Source organism: Cavia porcellus, unplaced genomic scaffold (assembly GCF_034190915.1).
Source record: "Cavia porcellus strain 051 isolate PalLab524CR breed Dunkin Hartley unplaced genomic scaffold, mCavPor4.1 scaffold_5, whole genome shotgun sequence".
NCBI classification, from domain to species: Eukaryota; Metazoa; Chordata; class Mammalia; order Rodentia; family Caviidae; genus Cavia; species Cavia porcellus.
The window spans coordinates 55,305,326-55,322,270 of record NW_026947488.1 but is presented as its reverse complement, the minus strand read 5'-3'; the positions used below and the strand labels follow the sequence as shown (position 1 = coordinate 55,322,270).

Below are 16,945 nucleotides of genomic sequence, written 5' to 3'. Positions count from 1 at the left end.
CAAGCTGTGGTATGCAGGATTTAGGAAGATGGAAGAAATTATCAACATGGAGAAAGTCTGTCCCTTAAAATTTAAACATGTAGGTGGGGCGAGGTCGTGCATGGTTGTGATCCCAGCACTCAGGAGCCTGAAGCAGGAGATATGGCAAGCTCTAGGCCAGCCTGGGCTCCAGAGTGAGACCCTGTCTCAAAAAACAAAAATGCAAATAAACAAAGACTTAAACATGTAACTCGAGGATTGCTGTGAGTTTGATGCCAGGCTGGGTTACAGAGTGAGTTCAAGGCCAGCCTGAACCTCACAGTGAGACCCTGTCTCAAAAAACAAACAAAAAACAAAACATGCAACTCACACTCTCCCCCATTACGCCTTTGTGTCCCAAGCTTCTAAATATTCTTGAAAAACTTCCATGATGGCACAGTTTCACACCAGACAGCCTGTAAAAGCCAGGCTTCCCAATCTGAAGCAGTTCACTTAGAGGTCTACCCCTGCAGCTCCTCCCTCTCACAGATGCAGGGGGGCAGAAGTGCTGGGAGGGACCACAGGGAGCCCTGTGGTGGGAACAGTGCCCCAACCAGGGTGCACAATGCATCTGAGGTGAGTGGGTGTGGGCACTCCAGGCCTGGGAACTTAAGGGACAATGGAAGGCTCTGCAGCAGAGCTGGGAGGGCAGAGGCATTTCCTGAGCAGGAAGGAACCCTATCTCTGTGATTCTGAGGCAAAGTGACTTCCATCAGACCCAGCAACTGTCCACATGAATGGTTATCTGATATGAGCAGCCGGTGACTCCCCAGTGCAACCGGACCTAAGCCCAGGGTCACTCCCAGCACAACTCTGCCCTGGGAGGAGAAGCATGGCTACTCTCCCAGGGCTGCCAGAGGGAAGGGTAGTCGAAGTCTCCTCACCTCCACCTGGGCAGTGCGCCTCTGGTTTACCTGATCTTTCCAGGAGACTTAAAACTCACCGGGGTCCACTTTGGGGTCACCATGCATTTGCTTACTACCTACCACATAGCAGGTCTGTCCTGGCCTTGGAGGCGATAGGATAGAGAAGAAAAACATGGTGCTTGTCTTCACAGAGATGCCATACAGCAGGGCAGAGGGTCAGAAGGAAAAATGTCACAGTTGGTGGTAACCAGAGTTTTGAAGGACAGCCAAGCAGGCGGTCTAGCAATGGGACAAACTCAAGAGAACACACAGGGAGGCATGCAAGAGGGTCTCCTTGGGGACATTGTCCTGGGTGAAGGGGCAGCTGTGGCATGGCATAACCCAGCAGCAGGAAAACACAAGCAAAAGCTGGTCAGCACAAAGACACAGAAGCTAAGGAAACCTGAGTACTCGGGGCATGTGAGCCCCAGCACACGAAGCAGAGGAAGTAAGTAAGGTGGGGTGAGCTACAAGGCTGAAAAGCTGGAAGGAGCCTGGTCCCAGCTTGGTCAGCTCTGGGGAATCCAGAATTTAATCCCACTTCTGCTGAAGACTGGAATCCTTGCTGTGGTGGCGTGGCAAGACCTCAGGCTGCTGCTGGGGTTCGGGCAGACGGTGGCAGCAGCAGAGGAGGTAAGAAGTGGCCTGGCCCGAGGTGTGTTCAGGACGTGCTAACAGTGTGGAGAGATCAGCTGGCTTCTACATGAGGAGCCTGGGTGTGCCATAGAGATGACCAGGTCAGTCTGAGTGAGGAGCAGGCAGGGGAGGGGTGGGCTGACTCCTGCATGGGCCTGGGAGGTGCCTGTCTGACCCAGTCAGTGATGTGCAGGCCGTGGCTGGGAGAGGCTCTGAGGGGCAGGCACAGCAGAGGCAGCACCAGCAGATGAGAGGCTCCAGCTGGAAGGACAGACTGCTTCATGCCAAGATGAGTGACAAAGCCTGCTGCAGGCCAATGGGAATGGGACCAGGGACAGCCATGGGAATATGCAAGGAGCAACAGGATTCAAATACATGTGCAGAGTCAGGGGTGGGGTACACAAACTTCTGTTTTTCTCCCGGTACCAGGGATTGAACCCAGGGCCTTTGCCTGAACTACATCCCCAGCCCTTTTTTTTTTTTTTCCTTTTCTATATATTTTCTTTAGTGAATCCCCAGCCCTTTTTAAGACATGGTCTTGCTAAATCACAAAAGTCAGCCGGGCATGTGGCACACTCCTGTAATCCCAGCACTGAGATTGTTGTAAGTTCGAGACCAGCCTGGGCTGTAAAATGAGCCCAAGGCCAGCATGAATTGCATGGTGAGACCCTGTCTCAAAAGACAAAATCAGGGGCTGGAGATTTAGCTCAGCGGCATAAGCACCTGCCTTGTAAGCAGGCAGTCGTGAGTTCGATCCCCGGTACCAATAAAAAGGAAAAAGACAAAAAAAAAAAAAAAAAAAAAAGACAAAATCAGGGAGGGGTGCAGAAAAAAAAAAAAAGACAAAATCAATAAATCAATCAATCATAAGTTACCCAGCTGGACTCAAAAATATAATCTTCCTGCCCCAGTTTCCCAGATGCTAGGACCACAGGGGTACACTCAGCTAATCACTTTTGTTGAAGAGGACACCATGAGCGGTGAGGAAGTGGAAGGACTGGAGGACTTGGAAGTGAGCCTGCCCCGCAGCTGGAAGCGTGAGGTTGGGGCTGCCGTGGGGAGAAGAAGCTGCCCCGGCGGTACGGCTGGGTCTCCTGGGTATAGGTAGCCAGGGTCAAGCAGAGCAGAGGTTCTGCGGCCATCATGGCCTGCACACCGCTGGGACACAGACGCAGCTCGGGTGCGTTCTGATTCAGGAGCCAACAACAGAAACACCTATCGCTTCAACAAGAATTTATTTCCAGGGTTCTATCTGTACTACAAGTTTAAGATTTAATATAATTTAATTCACATATAAAGACAGCTGTGGAGACGATCCAGGTATGCAGTGGCTTGTGGGTGGTGAGTAGGGGGGTCCCCTCAGGCCTGAGCTGACACCAGCTTACTCAAGCCGGAGAAGTAGGCTTTCTCCCTTTCGCTCATCACTTCAAAGTGCAGCGGCCTCCGGCAGAAGTTGCACTCTGCGGAAGAATGAGGCTTCAGCTCCAGCCCCACCTGCTTCCACGTGGTCAGCAGATTCTCTGTAGAGAGAAGCAGCTTTAGGATACTACACAAGTGTTTTCCTGAGACAAATAAACATCTGTTTACACAAAAACTGATGAAGAAAGTGAGAACAAACCAGACGCTCATCAGCGGATCGATAAACAAGATGCGGTAGGTCTGTAGGATGGAAGTCCTTGGTAATAAGTCAGTGAGGTGCTGATGAATGCTACACGTGGGTGAACTTTAACAGCACTGCTGTGGGAGCCAGGCATGGTGGCCTACGCCTACAATCCTAGCACTCTGGGAAGCTGAGGCAGGAGGATCACAAGTACGAGCCCAGCTTAGGCAACATAGTGAGACCTGTCTCAAAATAAAAAAGTTCTGGCTGGGGATTTAGCTCAACGACATAGTGCCTGCCTGGCAAGTGTGAGGTCCTCAGTTTGACTGCTAGGACCAAAAACATAACAAAGTTTTTGAAAAGCGCCAGTGGGGCTAGGAATATAGCTCAGCAGCATAAGTGCCTGCCTGGCAAGCACAAAGGCCAGAGTTCAATTCCTAGAGCAAAAGAACAGAACAGAAAAGAAAAGAAAAGGGCTGGGGAGGTAGCTCAGTATGAAGGTGTTGGGTTCCATCTCCAGTACATACACACAAATACACAAATAATAACAATCAAAATAGTTTTAAAAATTAAAGAAAAACCACTGCTGTCAAGAGGCAGGCAAGAAGGACCACATATCCCTATGGCTTCTCTCGTGTGAAATGTCCCAGACAGGCTAATCTACAGAGAAAAGAAGTAGGGAAGCAGTGGACAACGCTGGGAAGACTGACTGCTGATGGACACAGAGTTTTTCTTGAGGAGATGAAAATGTTTTGGAATTAGATAGAGGTGATATTGTACATACTGTGAATACTGTGAATTCACCTAAAAATACTCAACTCTGTGTGAGTATGTGGATATGTATGTGTGTGTGTGTGTGTGTATAAATATTTGGGGTGGGTTGAAACAGGGTCTTACTTTATAGTGCAGGCTGGCCTCAAGGCCAACCTCCTGCCTCAGCCTCCTGAGGGCTGCGATTACAGGTGTGCACCACAACACATAGCTTCACAATGTGAAGTTCACATAGTGAATTACATCTCATTCAGGCTATAAAAATAAACAGAAAACAATAGCTGGAGTTGGACCTTATCTCACAAGCAGAGCTGCTCCAGTGTCACCAAACTCACTTACACCCAAGCATTCTGGGGTCCAGGAGTGGGCCCCTGGGTTTGATCTCCAGTACCAAAAAACAAAACAGAAAACCTGAGTCAGTCTGTTTTTCTTTTTTGGTTTTTTGAGATAGGGTCTCGGTATGTAGCCCAAGCCAGCCTTAAACTTAACAGGTAGCCCAGGCTGGCCTAGAACTTTCGGTGATCCTCCTGCCTCAGCCGCCTAAGTGCTATGATTATAGGCATGAGCCACCATGCCCAGAAAACACTTCTAACAGAACACAAAGCCTATTAGGAAGCTGAGGGCTCAGGAGGGCAACATCCCTGTCAGAGGCTAAGCCCCCCCAGTCCCTGCCTCTGGGCTGGACAAAGGTAGGTGGTGGCAGTAAAGACACAAGAGCAATGTACAATGCTGTGCAGCTTCTCTGGGTAGTGGAGGACAGGGTCAGTTCAAGGTCTACAGTGAGGAAGTGGAGAACCATGAGCTGGTCAGTGTCAGCTGGGGCAGATTTGAGTTTTCAGAGGGCCCTGCTCTCCTGTTGTGTTCATTGCTGTGCATTGTTCAGTGGGGGCCCTGAGGACCAGGGCAGACTGGCAGGCCTCCAGGGGGCTCTGCACACTCCTAGTCCAGCAACTAAGTGAATCCAGGGCTTTGGGCACCTGAGGCGTTCATTACCTTCACCAACAATCCACTCTGCCTGTCTCTGCAAAGCCTCGGTGATAAACACTGCATATCAGCCTTACATAGCTTCCGGGTGCTCCCACAGCCCTGCAGGCACTCACCCAGGAAGTAGCTCATCATTTGAGGCGTGTGGTGAGGGGTGGGCGCAATCCGAAGCAGCTCCTCCCCCCGCGGCACTGTCGGGTAATTGATGGCCTGGACATAGATGTTATGTCTGCTCATTAGCTCGTCACAGACTTGTGTATTTTTAGCAGCATCAGCAACCTAAGTTTGATGACAGCAGAAGACGGTCAGGGCATGATGGGATACTCCTTGGCAGAGAGATCACAACGCCCAGGAGACTCAGGTTCAAGGCCAGACTACAGCATGTGCAAGCCAGGGGAGGACCAGAGAACCAAAGCTCCAGTACAAGTAAATCTCAACCAGATGTGATGGTACACCAGTAATCCCAGCTACTCAAGAGGCTGAGGCAGGAGGATTACAAATCTGAGGCCAGTCTGGGCAATTTAAGGAGGCTCTATCTCAAAATAAAAGTAAAAAAAGGGACTGTGGATATAGCTCAGTGGTAGAGCACTAGCCCAGTATGAATGAGGCCTTGGGTTCAATTTCTAGCACTACAAAAACAAACAAAAGAAGCAAATTAGATACTATTCCCCTCCCAGGACAGCAGGGCTTCCTTTCACTCCAGCTGGTCCTCGTTACCAAGGTGTCTACCCATTCTGGTTAGACTGGCTATAATCCTACACTGGTTCACCTGGACACCACAGCACTTCCATCTGCATAGGAAAGACAACACCTGTTCTGAATTTCACTCTGCACAAAGCCACACTTCAAAGCTGGCCACGCTCAGGCTTCGGAGCTTTCCAGATGCAAGCTGCGCATTTACCCCGTTAAGGTCAGTGCTCTGGAGAGGGAACCTCTGCTCTAGCCTTCCGGGTTCAAAGGCTTCATCCTCACTGTGAAGGCTGCCAAAATGCAGAGGCTGCTGGCTACAGGCCCTGGCCTTGCCTGGCCTGGCAGTCATCGTGCCCAAGCCCAACTTCAGGAAGGTGGAACCAGAACATCTGCACAGCGTGTGAGGCACAGCTCCCAGGAGTCCGAGCATGGACAGGCCATTACCCGCACAGGGATGATGTGGCTGGGGCAGTGGACCACCGGCAGCCCAGCATCCATGAGCATCTGCCTCATGAGCTTGACATTGCGCTGGTGCTGGCGGCGAAGTGCCCGGCCCTCGGCGCTCTTGAGGATCCGCACGGACTCCAGGGCTCCAGCCAGCAGCATGGGAGGCAGGGAGGTGGTGAAGATGAAGCCGGCAGCATAGGAACGCACGGTGTCGATCAGAGAACTCGTGCTGGCGATGTACCCTCCAACACAGCCAAAGGCCTTCCCTGGAAGCAGACAGCTTCATTAAAGCACCAACAGCCAGGTGTCGCAGCACCTCAGATCATATCTGTTTTCTCATCTTCTTGTTCTGTCCAAGACTGACAGAAGGTCCGTGATGTCTACCATTGTGAAAAGGGCAACAGCTGAGGGTACGAGAGGGTCTTGCCCAGTCACAGGGCCAACTTCAGAATGTGGTCTCCAGAGCAGGGCAGCAGCCCTGGGACTCAGGGCCAAGAGGGTACCCTTCTCCCCACCACGTCCTCTTACCTGCTCTTCCTCCCAGCCAAGACTCACTTTCCCCCCTCTCCTGCACTTTGCGCTCCTGGGAGCAGGATGTGAGCTGGGTGTTGCTATTACTTCCTACTTAAGCAACGCCAAACTGACAATCACAGCTTACCAGATAAGTACAAAAAGAAAAAAAAAAAAAAACAGAACCTGTTGGGGTGGTTTAGGGCCAGGCTTGTTTTTCAATTCTAGTCCAATCCATTGTAAAATCTGTATCTCAAGTTTAAGGATTAAGGACTTTAGAAGAGTTCTCAGAGATCTTAACATTATGTTCCATAATGAAACTTGTGCCAAGCCACAGGAGGGTCATGTGGGTTTAGACTCCTACACTGAAAAATTTATCCCTCAGCCTTTCCCACCTCACACTGACCACAGCTTCAAAGAGCATGTGTCTGAGAGCACCCTGAAAGAGAAGAGCCTTTCCTGATGGGGCCCAACCCTGAGGGCTCCATGTTCCCTTAGGCTTGTGTGGGGCTCTGCTCCCCTGGGCAGGGCTGAAGGATGCTATCTGGCACCTCACCCTTTACCAGTTTTAGGCCTCAACTTGCCATTTTAGCTGACTGCTGTATGGGTTTCCAACTGCCGTTATCAACTTTTGAAGTTTTTGAAAGCCCTCAAATGTGTAAAATCTACATCTTCATCTCTTTAGGGTTCTCAAAGGACAAGGCAATGTCTATAGTAATGAACTGCCTGCAACATATAATCTCCTCCACAAGCACTCTATTTGTTTTGAGACAGGGTCAGACTGGCCTTGAACTCTCTGCAAACCTCCTGCCCTCCTGAGGGCTGGGATTACAGGCGTACCCCATGTCCAGCTCCTACAAGCATCTTGACACAGATCCAATTATTTCCATTGTACTGATAAGGAAACTGAGGTGTGGAGAGGCTAACTACCAAAACAGTGTTACACAACCCATGAGTCATGCAGCCAGAATGAAGGCCAGGCAGCAGGGCTCGAGCCTGGCTCCCCACCACAGTGAGGTGCTGCTTCTGCGTAAGGAGGGCCACAAGGAGAGGCAGGGGGCGCTGGCATGTTCCTATGGGGGAGGAATGTACTTCCATATGTGCCGTGGTTAACAACTGCCCTAGCAGAAAAGTATGGAAACTTCTTTTGAATTTAGGTGAACAATCTGAGGCCTAGAGAGGAAAAGCTCTTGCTATGGCATGCGATTAGAGCTATGAGATGTCTGGAATGAACTCAGATGGCAATAAACAATATTCCTAACATGTCTGGCTGTAAGGGTCCTTCAATCTCTGAAAGATTCTCCTAAGCTGGGCCACCACTCACTGGGGCAAAAAAGATGACACTCTTTCTCTTCTTTAGAAAAAGTGGTCTGATTGCCACACTACCACTGGCTCCTCACTGATTCCAGCCAGGCTATTCGGCCCATGGCCTTGTTAGGATAAAGTAACTTTCATGCAGTTGAGAAAACATGCAAAGCATGCATACCGAGAGTCCCCGAAATGATGTCCATCTTTGGCATGACTCCATCTCGATCGCCAATCCCTCCACCTTGAGCCCCATACAGCCCCACTGCATGGACCTCATCCACAAAGGTGATCGCCCCAAACTCATGGGCCACGTCACACAACTCCTCCAGTGGACACACTGCTCCTGAGGGAAGACCGGAGACAGCTCTAAAGAGCTGGGCACTTCAGAAATTTTGATTAGAGTCAGAACAAATTAGCCCCCCATTCTACTATCATTTGCAATACTGGGAAGAAAACAAACTTCTCCCAATTTCTAGGTTACCTTGTGGTCTCATAGAACCCAATAAAAGCCAGAGTGGAAAATCCAAACCGACACAAATCCACATAATGACTATCAATTGCATATCACAGCAGAGAGCAAAAGAAAAAAAAAACCATGCATGGCGGGGGGCAGGGGATTGTGTTATGGACCAACCCAGAACCCCAAGCAAGCTAAGCATATGCTCTACCACTGAGCTACTCCTCAGCCCCAAAACACTGTACTTTTTAAAGGTAGTTCAGGTCTCAGTTTTTCATTTCAGGTTTTACACTAGCTTGTATATAGACTTACCATCCATTGAGTGGACGGTTTCAAATGCAACAATCTTAGGGACTGAAGGATCAGATCTTTGCAACAGTTCCCTGAGGTGGTGGACATCATTGTGGCGGAAGATATACTTTGGCACTCGGCTATTTCGAATCCCTTGGATCATGGAAGCATGGTTCCCAGAATCTGAGTAAATCTCACACCCTAATGAGATAAACACGTTACTCATTGCCTCCAAGTCAAAGAAAACTTGTTTCCAGACAGGACTGTTTTGCTCAGTTGAGGGCTTCGGGAAACCCTCTTTGTGGTTACTTCCAAAACATCTGAAAACCTCTAAGGCACCCACAATGGGCTTCCTTACCTGGCATCATCTTAGCCAAGGTGAAGAGAGTTGAGTCATTGGCTACAAAACAAGAGGAAAACAAGAGCGCTGCATCTTTCCCATGGAGGTCAGCCAGCTCCTGCTCCAGGTCCACATGGAATTTACTAGTTCCAGAAATATTTCTTGTACCACCTGCCCCAGCACCATGTTGTTTCAAAGTTTCTCTGTGGGGTTGGAGAGAACGGAGACAGAAAGACACCAAGAGAACGAGAAAGAGTGAGAGACAGACAGAAAGACAAGGACAGAGAGACAGATAAATAAAACTCATGACTCTAAACACCATATGAGCTGGTCCTCTTTCCAGGACCCAGGGAGACTAACACTTATGCTGACCCGGCAGCTCTCTCTGTGAAATCTGGGGCCAGAAGTTTCAACTGACTGCATCTTCAGAATAGTGGGAGAAACTAAAAAGTAACCTGTAATATTTTCAGAGGCTAAGAATAGCATTTTGATCTGGCTACTAAAACTACTATGATAACAAACTATCTTTCAACTCTGAAAAAAAAAATAAAGAATAGCATTCTGCTGTACTACACTTTCAGCTGAACATTCCCCCACTGAAGAGCCAACCTGTATAAATGACCAATGCCTTGCCAAATAATGCCAGTGGGGTTGGAAAACCAGGGACACTTACACAACTGCTGCACACACCCGTGGATGGCGACTCATCCCTAGGTAGTCGTTACTGCACCAGACGGACACCTGTTTTTTGGTGATAAGGGAATCCGAATAGTCATCCGCCATGGGGAAGATATGTGCCCTCCGGTTCACAGTTTTAAAAACTCGGTAGGTGTGGTCGTTTTTTTTTTCATCAATCTTCTTCTCAAAGAAACGATCATACTGAAAAGTGGAGACAGCTAAAAAGAAAACAAAAGACAGTGTGGTCCGAATGTTAAGAAGCATATCCAGGTTTTTGTGACCAGAGCTGAGTTCAAGTCCCAGTATGGCTGTTCCCCAGCAGTCCTCACCTCGTGAGGGGTAAATGAGACCATGTGATATCAGGGGTTTGCTTGGCACAGCACCCAGAGGGGAGGTGGCAAGCATGAAGCTGGCCACCGACAACACTTGTCACCAAAACCAAGAACACTCGCTTGTCTAACAAGGGTATGGCTTTCAACTCTGAACTCGCCACACCATTCCCTGCTTTTTCTGATGCACAGTTAAGTTATAAACTCTCTCCTACATCAGGCAGGCAACAGTGAGACTTACACTTTGGCAAATTATCTTGAAGAAGATGTGACACTCTTTCTGGTCTTTGCTTTCGCATGATATCCTGGAAGTTTTTCAGCAATCCATTGGGTTCCTCTCCATCAGTCTTCACGGTGATCACACTGGGCTTCGCTGAGGTCTGGGCAACCTCTGTAGCAAAAGCAATCACAGGCAACTAGGACTGACCGTTTATTCTGAATGCCTTCTGTTGTCACACTTTGAAGATACACTGTCAAAATAGCTTACTGCTCATCAAAATCAAAGTTAGTTTTTCAAATTGGAGTATGTTGTAATACTTATCAAAGTTAGTTGCAGCAGGTGTGGTGCACCCTGGAGGCTGGGGCAAGAGGATCACTGCAAATCTGAGGCCAGCCTGGGCTACAAAGTGAGTTCAAGGTCAGTCTGCACTATAATGAGACCTTGCCTCAAAAATAAAAAAAGTTAGTTGTGACTGAGGTAGCAAACAATTCTTCTAATTTATTTACTGTAATGGCTAACATTTATGATGGTTTTTTTTTTTTTTTTTTTTTTAGGGTTACCAATCAAGTTTAATGAACATTAAAAACCAACCAGGTGTAGTGATGCTTGCCTATAATCCCAAAACTCAAAAGACTGAAACAGGAGGACTGCCATGAGTTTGAAACCAGCCTGGGCTACGTAGTAAGTTCAGGCCAGCCTGACCTGCAAAATGACACCCTGTCTCAAAAAAATATAGATAAATAAATAAAACCCCAAGTTTTCTGGATGGTTCTAGGTGGTTTGCATGCCTTTCCCACTCCACCCCATTCCACTATCTGCCTTCTTCTCTATTTTTTTTAACAGAAAATAATTTTGACCATAGGCGCAATTTTTTTTGCCTTTTTTTTGAGATAGGGTCTCGCCATACAGTGTGCATTCAGGCTGGCCTTAAACTCACTTTGCAGCCTAGGCTGGTCTCAAACTCACAACCATCCTCCTGCCTCGGCCACCACACCTGGTGCCTTTTTTTTAGAGAAGATCTCTTTCTTTAGTTCACACTGGTATTGAACTTATAATCCTCCTGTCTCCCAAGTTCTGAAATTGTACGTGTGTACCTCTATGTCTGGCTCCCAAGTACAGTGTCTGCTGGTGAGGCCTTGGGGGCCAGTAGGGCTCAGGCGGAATTAAGGTTCCCACTCAGTGACTGCAGGACATGTAGGACTCCTTGGGACTCCTGGGGTCAGCACCTAACCGTGAACTTGAGTAACACCATTATTTCTACCTTTTGTTCTGTTAAATGGTGGGAAAGACCAAAGGAACAAAGGATAGCTGGAAGAAGCTCAAGGCTACTGGCTCTTTTGAGACATTAAACAGTTCACTGAAAACCTGGCCCAATTCTGTACAACCACTGGAAAGAAAATCCCACATTTTGCAACACCATTTTCTATTTTGAGGACCTTCCTCCTTGTTCTTAAAAGAGGAAGGTGTCTACACAACTACAGGGCTAATAACAGTTCACACACACATTCAAGGATGCCAACAGCCAAAATGACCTCGTCGCTCTTTCTGATGGTCCTGCCTCATCTGTTACCTTTCCGTACGGCATGCATTTCCTGCACGTCCTCCTGAAGCTCCAGACTTGCTTTGCAGAAGACACTGCTGCCCTTCTGGCTCATCTGTGCTGCCAGGAAAGGGCATTTGCTTGCACTCCCCTGGCTCGTGGCAGGTGAGGGATGACCAGGAGGAAGTTGTGTGCCATCTGGAGTCTGCTGGGATCCATCAGGAGTGTGCTGGACCTTGGCTTGGGCAGTTTTGTCTTCTGAAGAAGGAAATGGAAAAAACAAAGTGTTAGATCTGGTTTCATGGTACACAAGAAAACCACTAATTTTTCTTTTATTATCTCAAAAATAAGCTTTGCACTTATTATACCTCACAGTCCAGGCCCAAGATTATTTTTATTAGGTCTTGCTAATCTGTTTTCTTATCTGCCTCACTGGAAGCAATATGCCTGTGAAAGGCTCATTAGCACACTCTAGTTACAGCTCAAACACAGCATATTTCCCCTGTAGATCCAAAACTGTAACCCTGCCTCATTTTAGACACCCCAGTGCTCTTGAGTTGAATATTGCCAGTCATTTCTACCCAACATGCACTCAACATGTTTTAAGAGAGGAATACTCTACAATAATTATTCATACAGGCTGGGGATTTAGCTCAGGGGCATAAGCGCCTGCCTTGCAAGCAGGCAGTCGTGAGTTCGATCCCCGGTACCGATAAAAATGAAAGACAAAAAAAAAAAAATTATTTATACAATGTTTTTCTCTGTTGATATTTTATAATATTCTTGATAAAGAAGCTTGCTTACTGCTTTAACAAAAACTACGGTTTTCTTCTAAACAACATAAATTAGACTAAAATTTAGATATACATATGGCTGTCTAATGGAGTTCAAACTACTGTATACTAAGAAAAAAATAAGGGTAGATCATATGTCACCTACTGTTCATCTAAAGTCATCAAAGAAGGCTGTTCACTTAACACAGCTGGCTGGTCATTATACTTCTAGTTATAAAGGTTTCCCTTTCTCTTTCAGCAAATTCATTCACCTTTTTTTTTTTTTAAGCAAAATCTTTCATCATTCAGTAATACTCCTGTGAGTCATTACCTAGCCTTTCCTACAACCTGGATAAGGTATCTCAAAACAGTTTTTATTACAATTTTCTACAAAGGAAAGCCAAAAGCTATTTTGAAGTTAATTTCATTCATTATAAAAGTCATACATATTCATTACAGAAATTAGAGGAAAAAGAGAAGAGGTTTGTGATTCAAAACATTACCACTGCAGGGGCTGGGGATTTAGTTCAGTGGCTTAAGCGCCTGTCTGGCAAGTACGAGGTGGTGAGTGAGTTTGATCTCTCATACCAGGAAAAAAAAAAAAAAAAAAAGGACAATTCTCATAAATAGGATCCAAGGACTAGGGATTTAGCTCAGTGGCATAAATGCCTGCTTGGCAAGTGTGAGGTCCAGAGTTCAATCCCCGGTACCACCCCCCCCCCCACACACACACAAAAGGATCCAAAATGTACAATAGATATTGTGAAAGTGAAAAGGGAAGAAACTGCTCAAAAGGAAAGAACAATTGAGATGAAGGAAAGTAGAAAAGAAAGAGAAAAGATTACATATACACACACACACACACACACATATATATACACACAAGATAGTTATACTACTAATCTGTTAGTTCATCAAAAAGAACAGTTTGTGCTTCACTGTTTGATCTTTTTTTCACGCCTGTATTTTGTAATCTGAGCAAACACTTTGAAGATAACAATATGCAATACACGAACCATTGTCAATCTCCTATTATATTATTTTTGAAGCTCTGTATCACTGTTGTATTTCATAAAAAAAAAAAAAAGACAATGCCTAAAAATAAATCCTACAAAAAATTAAGTTCTTTCTAAAGAAAGAAAAAAACACTACTCTTTTCTCACAGGTCCACATCTACAGAACACATCTGAGAGGAAACAGTAAGGTGAAGCAATCCCCAGGATTAAGAGAAATCCAAAAAGCCTCCCCTCTTGGCAGAACTAGGCCAACAATATTTACACCCTTAGTCTGGTTACTAAAACTAGAACTTAAGGCTGAAGATTTAGCTCAGCGGCATAAGTGCCTGCCTTGTAAGCGAGTGGTCATGAGTTCAATCCCTAGTACTGATAATAAATAAATAAATAAAATAAAACCAGAACTTAAACATTTCTACACAGATTACACAGATTAGGTGTCATGGCACATGCCTGTAAACCTACCATTCCAGAAAACTGAGGCAGGAAAATTACAAGTGTAAACCCCAGTCTGGGCAACATAGCAACACTACCAACATGTAAGATACTATTAAAAAAAAAAAAAGAGGAGAGCGTTGTAGCTTAATGTGAAAACCCTACGGTTTTTTTTTGTCTTTTTCCTTTTTATCGGTACAGGGGATTGAACTCACAACTGCCTGCTTGCAAGGCAAGCGCTTATGCTGCTGAGCTAAATCCTCAGCCCCAAGACCCTAAGTTTTAATCAATCCCTAGAAGTAAAAACAAAATTCATATATAAAATAGATCCATGTGTTTACAAAATAACAAATACTGTACTGTGGGATTCCCCTAATCCTTTTTTGCTGTTTTTGTTTGTTTCGTTTTGTTTTTGGAGACAGTGTCTCAACATAGTGAGACACAGCTTAGGCCAGCCTTGAACTAGGTGGCCAAGACTGACCTTGAACTCACAGTAGTAATCTTCCTGCCTCAGCCTCTAAATGCTAGGATTACAGATGGGCACAACCACACCTTGCAGGATTCCAATTTCATGAGATTCCTAAAGCAATCAAAATGATAGAAAGCAGAATGGTGGTTGCCAGGGCCTGGGGGAGCCAGGTTTCTGGATTAGGAAGATGAAGACAATTCTACAACCGGATGATGGCTGCACAACATGAATGTGCTTAATACTACTGAACTCGGGGCTGGGGATTTAGCTCAGCGGCATAAACGCCTGTCTTGCAAGTGTGTGGTCATGAGTTTGATCCCCGGTACTGATAAAAAGACAAAAAAAAAAAAAAAATCCCACTGAACTGTACACTTCAAATTGCTTACAAGGGTTAACTTCGTATCTTGTGTATTTGGGGACCAAAAAAAAATCTTAAAAGAAAAAAATCACTTTAAAAGCTTGAGACCTTGAAGAGCAAGGCTGAAGTCACTGAAAGGTTAGGATAGAATATTCCAACTAAACATTCACATGAGGCACTGAGAAAACACAAAAATCCCAACAGATACGGACAGGTTCTCTAGAAACCTGGAACATGGAGCACTGGCCACATTTTATCTTAAAAGCTAGGAATTCTGAAAGTGCCCACCTGAAGAGATAGGGTGACAGCCACAGGAAATGAGCACACAGATCTGGGTGGGGGGCTTCTCCACTGTGTATAGGGACCTGCACCTTAACCATCAATGACACTTACTCTCACTGGCTGGAGGGGTTTCCTTGATCTGCTGGCAGTGCACTGCTGAGGTGGACAGGCCCCGAGGGGCTGGCTTGGCCCCAACTTCCATCATCTTGGGGCAGTTCTGGGCATAGAACAATAGAGATTTGCCAGCCTTCTGCAGAAAGGCCTGGGGGACACGAGATAAAAATGGGCAGCGGCGAACAACAGTCTCCATATCCAGGACGTGTACTGGCTCCTGTAGAAAGACTAACGAGGTGTCACGTCAGTACATGTTAATAATCAGGAAAATACAGCACCACACTACAAGGTTACTGGGTCCAGGTGTCACCAGCAGCTCACACCAAGAGTGACACCAAGGACACACTGATACAGGTCCCAAAAAAGGATCAGTGACCACATAGTACCCAGGTCACCAACTTCTTTTTGATTCTCCAGCTTTCTAGGAAAGTACCCAAAAAGCAACTTTGTCAAACAGAAATATACACAACTAATAACCGAGGAGAGCCAGGTATGGTGACACATAGCAGCCCAGCACTCGGGAGACTGAGGCAAGAAGATCACTGTGAGTGTGAGGCCATCCTGGACTACACAGTGAGTTCAAGGCCAGCTAAACTACACAATGAGACTCTGTCTCCAAAGACAAACAAACCAGAGCGGGTGGAGGCTGAGGGGGAAAGGCAGGAACAGAGTAGAGGCTCCCTAAGGAAGCTGCAGCCTGCCTGTGAGCCACCCTAACCCACACCAGGTGGAGAAGCGAGGCTAGGGAAAAAAGCCAGCCACCACTTCAGGCGGGGAAGACTCCTAGGGATCCTGGCCTTCTCCTGATCCCCAAGCCTCAAGCCCGAGGAAGGCATCTAGCCAAGCTCTGAGTCTGAGGCTGGGATTCCCCCGAAAGCCAGAGAAACTGAGAAAGAGGGGCGCACAGAGAAGGGCAGAGCTGTGTTTGGACAGGTGCTGGGATTGGCAAGAGAGGGAACTGGGTCTGGTGCAAGGAGTCCTGGGGACTGGGGTCAGGGTATCGGGGTCAAGGGCTCGAGATCATGGATAATGAGTGGGGTTTGGGAACGGGAACGGAACTCTAAAGTGGCCAAGTCAAATGAGGGAAACTGAGGTACTAAGTAGGCAAAAGACCTGGAAGATGAAGGCTGCCCAAGGCATGGATGACTGGGGCGTGGAGAGTGAGGGGGTCTCAGTGGCCGGGGAAGCTGGGCCAGGGCTGGACGAACACGCTGATGCTGGCGAGCGCGGGCCCTCACCTGTGCAGGTCCTCGGCGGAGGCGGCAGTGGGCGTTCAAGCGAAGTCCAAGTCAACGGTTACTCTTGTCAGCCAGCAGCTTCAGGCCGCGACCCTGTCGCCCTAATATACAGCAGGAGCCACTGCTGCGCACGCGCAGTAGACGGGCTTTTTCCTCGCGCAGGCGCGCTGCGTCGCGCCAGTCGCAAGACGGAGGAGCTGCAGGATGCGGGAGTTAGGCGCCGGCTGGGACTCATCTACAGCGGTACTCGCCTTCCAGGAAGTAGGACACGGTGCAGGGCGGAGAAGGCTTGCTGCCAGACCTCATCGTCTACCACCCTCCGCTTCTCCACTAACTGTGCTTTAGAACCCTGCGCCCCACTGTGGGGCATAAAAGGTCAAGGTCAGAGACCAAGTGCCACTAGGGATACTTGGGGGACGCTGTTTTTACTACTAAAAATGTGTGTCTTGGATCTGAAGGAAGGAGTGCTGTGCCAGGGTCTTTAGCAGGACGCACGCCCTTGGAGACTTTCCAGAGGAAGTGCTGCCGGATCCAAGATG

The 16,945-nt window shown here is 47.3% G+C and overlaps 1 protein-coding gene across 4 annotated transcripts; it reads right to left on the bottom strand.

The window, feature by feature from the left end:
• Positions 1-2,777: 2,777 nt before the first annotated feature.
• Positions 2,778-16,584, bottom strand: Alas1 (5'-aminolevulinate synthase 1). 4 transcript variants are annotated; one of them, XM_013159796.3, is made up of 11 exons: positions 16,407-16,584; positions 15,166-15,396; positions 11,755-11,982; positions 10,206-10,355; positions 9,631-9,853; positions 8,976-9,160; positions 8,639-8,818; positions 8,048-8,209; positions 6,049-6,317; positions 5,031-5,193; positions 2,778-3,079 (listed from the first exon to the last, which is right to left on the bottom strand). In XM_013159796.3, exons 2-11 carry the CDS (start codon positions 15,362-15,364, stop codon positions 2,919-2,921), a joined length of 1,920 nt encoding a protein of 639 aa, XP_013015250.1. In that variant the 5' UTR covers positions 15,365-15,396; positions 16,407-16,584; the 3' UTR covers positions 2,778-2,918. The 4 variants fall into 4 exon arrangements, with proteins under 4 accessions (XP_013015250.1, XP_003476767.1, XP_013015249.1 ...); XM_003476719.5 differs by having other exon boundaries at positions 8,048-8,212; positions 16,407-16,582; XM_013159795.3 differs by having other exon boundaries at positions 8,048-8,212; positions 15,166-15,385; positions 16,407-16,545.
• Between the last annotated feature and the right edge of the window lie 361 nt (positions 16,585-16,945).

What these genes read in the sequence shown, in the direction of transcription:
- Alas1 (XM_003476719.5), bottom strand. Translation starts at nt 15,364, where the DNA reads ATGGAGACTGTTGTTCGCCGCTGCCCATTTTTATCTCGTGTCCCCCAG. An exon ending in AACCCCTCCAGCCAGTGAGA is followed by an intron (nt 11,983 to 15,165) that starts GTAAGTGTCATT and finishes TTCCTTCTTCAG; the next exon opens with AAGACAAAACTGCCCAAGCC. An exon ending in AATGCATGCCGTACGGAAAG is followed by an intron (nt 10,356 to 11,754) that starts GTAACAGATGAG and finishes CTTTTGCTACAG; the next exon opens with AGGTTGCCCAGACCTCAGCG.